This window comes from Nicrophorus vespilloides, unplaced genomic scaffold (assembly GCF_001412225.1).
Source record: "Nicrophorus vespilloides isolate i.1.1-1 unplaced genomic scaffold, Nicve_v1.0, whole genome shotgun sequence".
NCBI classification, from domain to species: domain Eukaryota; kingdom Metazoa; phylum Arthropoda; class Insecta; order Coleoptera; family Silphidae; genus Nicrophorus; species Nicrophorus vespilloides.
Genome location: NW_017099870.1, coordinates 22,065 through 28,759, shown reverse-complemented (window position 1 = coordinate 28,759; position 6,695 = coordinate 22,065). Strand labels below are relative to the sequence as shown.

The 6,695-nt window shown below is 33.1% G+C and overlaps 1 protein-coding gene across 1 annotated transcript in view; it reads left to right on the top strand.

Annotated features, from left to right (window-relative positions):
* Positions 1–5,564: 5,564 nt before the first annotated feature.
* LOC108565923 (pyruvate kinase-like) overlaps positions 5,565–6,695 on the top strand; it is a 7,109-nt gene continuing 5,978 nt past the window's right edge. Inside the window, exon 1 of the mRNA XM_017925598.1 lies at positions 5,565–5,643. Coding sequence (XP_017781087.1) covers positions 5,614–5,643 — 30 coding nt within the window. The 5' untranslated portion in view covers positions 5,565–5,613. The remainder of the gene's footprint in view (positions 5,644–6,695) is intronic.

Below are 6,695 nucleotides of genomic sequence, written 5' to 3'. Positions count from 1 at the left end.
TGGAACTGTATAAACAAGCAAGCTTCCATTTCCGGTCGATACGTTAGGTTTCAGGTCCACCTGTCAAGTGGGTGGGGAAGCTTCGAGAGGAAGAAATCCCTATAACTCTCAAGAGTCCGCTCACGTCCGAAGCGTAAAACAACAAATCCACTCCAATTTACCGCATCTGCACGACCCCAGCAACACCTCAATCGAAAACATCTTCTCTCCTAAATTAAGATGTTTATAGTTATTAACTATAAACAGATCAATCAACTATCAGGTTGGACAACCTAAAACATCTTTGCATCTAAACCTTTTCGGGTTGTCTGCCCCCAGAAATTTTTTCGTGGACGCCTATGGACTGAGAGAAACGTCAAATATCTTACGTCAATTATAACCTTTAAACGTTTAAATTTTTCTTATACATTTTTTAATGATATTGAAGCAATTTATAACAATTGTGGGAAAAATTAAATTCATTCAATTCTATACTTGCTAGGAAAAAGTGCTATAGGTTTTATAATAAGCAATAATAATAATTGATTATTGCAATTTCTATTCAAGTCGAATATATCATCATGTGCATATTCAAGCTCTAAGCTTGTATTGTATTTGAATAAATTAGCAATGTTTTATATATCTGCTTATGATAATCATATTGTATTTTTAATGCCGTTGCGTTTCGATTACTTAGGAGCTGAGAAGCGGCAAGTAGCAAGTTAATTTGTAAAGTATGCCTAAATTATGTCACAATATCAGTATTGTTCTAAATTGCTTCAAGAATTATTAAAATATGTATAAGAAATGTATTGGCTTTAAGTTTGTAATTGACGTAAGATATTTTAGTTATACTCAGTCAAAATCAGTGCGTGCATAACGACAAAACTATTATTTATAATTAATGACCCACCGGTGGGTCATGCCGTCGTCAATGTGTTAATGGAGTTTCGGATAGGCGCATCTTAATAGGCCCATCAGCAAACACGTAACGATCTCTAATGGACAGCAGCCAAAATCCGTGCATTGAGATAAGCGTCGAGCTAATTATAGACGCATCCGTCAATTAAGTATCCGTCAAACGCAAATTTCATACAGATAAAGCGTTACCAACTTCGTGACGATAACACCCCAAGTCCGGGATGATGGATGCCGGAAAGCATTGGCACACGCGATCGACAGCTGCATGCGAATAAAAAAAATATACTTAAAATCGTTATGAAAATTCCTACAGCGACCTCTCTCTCACATTAATTCAAATATATATATTTAAATTAAGGTTTTTATTTTTTGTTAAGTATGCGTCACCCTTCGGGTCACTAACATCGCAAGTGCGATAAGGCTATAGTACGTACGTATTATTATAAAACCTGCAAGATGCAAATCGCAAATCTTAATTAATTCATACGGGAATGTGAATAATTTTGGACAATACTCTTCCCCTCTCGAATGTAAATATTGTAGCAGCGGGGTCACTCACATCGCAACAAAAATCATTACAAACTACCCACAAAATATGAGTACTTTACATCAACTAACTAATTTATTAATAATATAAGAAACATTGTGGTAAAATAATGAAGAATGACAGCAGCAAACGTCAAGTCTGACATTTGTTTTATGTGACACTTTTAATGTCATTTCGCTTGTACATTACACGATGTTTTTTGATTCTACAAATTTTAGATGTTTCAAAGCTTGCTTTAATTAATAATTAATTAATTAATTAATAAAAATCAACCAAAAAAAATTAACAAAAACAAGAAAAAGTATTACAAAAAAAATAATTATTACGAGAGTTATATGATTACTAGGCTAAGGCGTTTCTAATCAATTCTTAGCTTGTAACCAAATGATTATTATTATTAATTATTATTATACAAAAAAAATAATTATATATATAAATCTTTATACTCTTGTACTGTAAACTGTATTTTCACATCTAAATCTAAACGAACTAAACAAAAAAAAAACAAATGAAACATATGAATGACAGCAGCAAACGTCAAGTCTGACATTTGTTTTATGTGACACTTTTAATGTCATTTCGCTTGTAGTAATTTACTTTAACTGAATTGATAGTTGGCTGTACTTAAATCTTTTAAACGGAAACTTTTTTCGATGCAGAAAGTTCAAAGTGATGCAACCAAAAGTTTTTTTTTCCAGATTTACAGCAAAACTGTAACAACAACTGTATTTATATATATATATACATTACACGATGTTTTTTGATTCTACAAATTTTAGATGTTTCAAAGCTTGCTGTAATTAACAATTATTTAATTAATTAATTAAAATCAACCAAAAAAAATGAACAAAAACAAGAAAAAGTATTTCAAAAAAAAATAAAAATAATTACGAGAGTTACATTATTACTAGGCTAAGGCGTTTCTAATCAATTCTTAGCTTGTAACCAAATGATTATTATTATTAATTATTATTATACAAAAAAAATAATTATATATATATATATATAAATCTTTATACTCTTGTACTGTAAACTGTATTTTCACATCTAAATCTAAACGAACTAAACAAAAAAAAAACAAATGAAACAGATGAATGGCAGCAGCGAACGTCAAGTCTGACATTTATTTTATGTGACACTTTTAATGTCATTTTGCTTGTAGTAATTTACTTTAACTGAATTGATAGTTGGACGCACTCAAATCTTTTGAACGGAAACTTTTTTCGATGCAGAAAGTTCAAAGTGATGCAACCAAAAGTTTTTTTTTTTCCAGATTTACGACGTTGCGCAACGTTCCGCAGTTTAAGAAGAAAGTTTACTTTTTTTCGTTTTTGTTTTGGGTTGGATCTGGTTCTCATAAATGTAAAGTGGCGCGCGTTTCTTTCACGTGTACTTTTAGAGAAATTGCTTTTGCATAAAGTGCGAGAGACAAAAATTTACTACTACTACCTCATGTTTCAGCGAAAAAAAATAAACTGGAACAGATTACTGCAAATGCAAATGAACACGATTCTTTGTTTAATTCACCTAATGGATTACATCACATTTGAGTGTAATCTGTTTGTATTTCTTATTTTGTGCTTTAATTTTGTAATTGGGGTATAATTATCTGAGATTATGAATACGAAAGGCAACACTGTATTTGTATAATCAATGAATGTTTTGATTACTACCATTGTTTCGAAACACGTGACTTGGTTGTTATGGTTATTTGTTTATTATGTATTGGCGTGATGTCGGAGGTTGTGAAGTGCGTCGGATGAAGAGACGAATCTGATGGATTTGTGTGTGTGTTATTATGGTTTAGGGCTCGTTGGCGTGAGAACAGGACGATCTTCAACACTCCGAACCCGAGGTTGATGAACGTTTCGCTGCTGAAGGAGAGCAAACTGCTGCACGACAGACGCGGATCCAGAGGAAGCGTTCGCGGTCCGAGCCGTCAGCCGAGCATGGCCTCCTTGAGACCGCATTCGCCGAACTCGCAAGGTAACGCCATGATGGCAGCAAAAACACGTTTACTTTCTTGATTACCGCTTTCGAATGAGCACCATATCATCCACAACGACAGTTAAAAGATCATAGTTATCATCAATCAATCAATCAATTCATTTTGGCACGACCGCAAGCAAGAATCAAAAAATCCCCCGCGTTTAGGGCGTCTGTTTTTAGGGTCGTCGCGACGCGGCTCCCACGGCAGCAGCAACGCTTCGGCCACGTCCACCAGGTCCAACAAGAGCCCGCCTGGAGGAGGCAACGCGGCCGCACAGTCCAACTCGGTCACCGCTCCGATGCTCGAGAGCGTCACCGTCGAAGTCCAGAAGAACTAGATCTCGGATCTAGCACGTTAAACAACAACAACAGCAACAACAACAAAAAAACAATGACGATATATTAATTAGACGCGACGTAGAGTATTTCTTCAGGAGAATCAAAAACGCAATCAATTTACAAGGAAAAGAGAAAAGTATATTTAAAACGTACGAAAACTTATACTTAAACTGAAAAGAAAAGAAAAAAAATGATATTATATAATATACTACAACATATGTAAGCATATGGAGTCTAGCTTTAGTGATGCAAGGGACCAGGAAGTAAACCATTTGTCCACCATCACAGTTTCAAGTTAAATTATTAAAATTAAAAACGAATTCTTTAATTAATTACTTACTTAAATGAAACAGTAAAATAGCTGCGAGGATTAAATTAAACTAATTATAAATAACACACAAGAAGAAAAAAATAAAGGAAACTAATGAGTAGTTGACCTAGTGATTATTTCGCTAATTACTTTCGCACTTGGTACAGTAAAAAAAAAACTATTATAAAAACAAAAATCAAGAACAAAAAAAAAATATGGAGTTATTAATTACTAAATAGAAGACATAGTTAAGATTTTTTCCTAGCACCGGGTTTTTTCTCAAGTTACAGAATCTTCGATACAATTTCTTTCCTTTCTTTTACTTTTAGGACAGAGATTTTGCGTTTGGTGGTTCAAAAAATACTGGGAATATTTTGTGATACTACCAAATATTTATTATATTATATATACACTATGAAACTAAAATGAAACAAGAAGAGAAAAAAAAAAACAACTGTGATTGTATGTGTTTTTCTTTTCTTTCTCGTCTGTTCGTGTGATTCGCGTAGGCTGCCGCCGTTTTTTGTTTTTGTTGTTTGTTTTTTTTCGAAATGGCGGAAAATGCAAGAAACAAGTGACAAAACAAAAGAAAATTCTTGTAGTGTGCGCGCGCGCTTTTCGTTGACAGCTCGCCGTCGGCGTTTCGTCTTTTGAATTGCGTACGGAAATCCGGAAGTCCGCGCGCCACTGTCAGAACGCGAGCGCCGCCGACGGAAAGTAATGGGAAAACTTTTCGCCGGCGACGCCGACTGCGGTGACGCCATTTCCGGATTGCGCAAACCGGAAAAAACCGATGCCGATGACGAGCCGCAACTCTTTATTATACATTATATACTTATAATATATACTATCTACATATATATATATATACATTACACGATGTTTTTTGATTCTACAAATTTTAGATGTTTCAAAGCTTGCTTTAATTAACAATTAATTAATTAAAATCAACAAAAAAAAAATGAACAAAAAGAAGAAAAAGTATTACAAAAAAAATAATTATTACGAGAGTTATATGATTACTAGGCTAAGGCGTTTCTAATCAATTCTTAGCTTATAACCAAATGATTATTATTACTATTATTAATTATTATTATACAAAAAAATTAATTATATATATAAATCTTTATACTCTTGTACTGTAAACTGTATTTTCACATCTAAATCTAAACGAACTACAAAAAAAAAACAAATGAAAACATATTGTACTTGCCAATGAACTTTTAATAAAATGCTATCGAACTTAACCCTTTTTTCCCCTTTTTTCTTTTTGCTGTTTTCCTTCTTCCAACGCGTGAACTATATATTTTTTTTTGTATCGAACGTTAAAGTCTAACTTATCCGATAAATGCGTATGTATGTGGACTGATTGAGATAACGAGGGTCGAGGCATGGACGCATCGAGTCACCCAATTTCATTCTCTGCGTCGTCGAGGCAACAGCATCAACAACCTCCTGACAGAACACTTTTCTGCAATTGTTTTGTTTTGTTTTTGATTACGTTACAATTTTTGTTTAATACACGACCATGAAAGCCGTCGATCGCAGAACTCTGAGCGTAAGTAACAATAACAATCATTAGTTTTTTGTGCACGTTCAGCTTAAAATTAGTTGCGAAAGTTGCGTCACTGATCGGCGAATTCTTCGATTTGCTAAATATAGCATTTGTTTATTTATAAACAAAGTCGCAGATAATTTGATTTGCAGCAACAACAACAATTATTTCTCAAGTAAGTGCATTGAATCCAATTAACGAAAGCGAAAGTGGTATTATTTACTAAATATTTGTTAGTGTAAAGCGAATACTTTGAAGGTGACTTTGACCGAGCAATGACGAATAGACGCGTACTCAATTAGCGAAAGAAACTGAAAAGAAAAACGATCTAAATTGAATTTAGCTTTTAAATCGATTACACGAAACCTGTGCAAACTTATGTCATCGGACACGTATGATTTAATTTTGTTATCTTAGTAAACATTGAGATGCGTTTAGATTTCCTGATAATGACCGATAACCACTACTGTTTACATTCATTACGAGCATTAAAACATTTTTTTTTTATTTGCGACTGTAAAAATGTTTAATGTGTATATGGAAATTATTTATTTGTGGACGTACGAAAGTTCGTAATCTGAAAATCTAGACTGCGGTGAACACGAATGAACTTTTTGTTTTATTAGCGTTATTATTAATTACACGAAGCAATGAAATAACCGTGTTTATTGATTACGGATATTTCTTTTGTTTTTTTTTTGTTGACAATAATCACGTAGGTTATGAATCATTTTATGCGAAAATATTAATGGGGGAATTTCCGTTTTTTTTTTGTTTTGTTTTTTTTTAATTTTCCATGGAAATAAACTGAGTGTGCGACGTGATGGATTTCATGAAGGCATCGACGAGATTGGTGTCAGCAGGCGCAGTTAGGAAATAAGGTCAAATTGTGCTCGAATCTAGATGAAAAACATAATAAGTTAAAGATTATTTGCTGAATACTTATAAGATTTAGGATAATTAGTCAAATTTCATTTAGTCAACTATATAAATTCGAAAGTAAATTTTCAAAACTTTTATGAAGAGATTTTTGTAAACTAAACAACTGTAGTTTT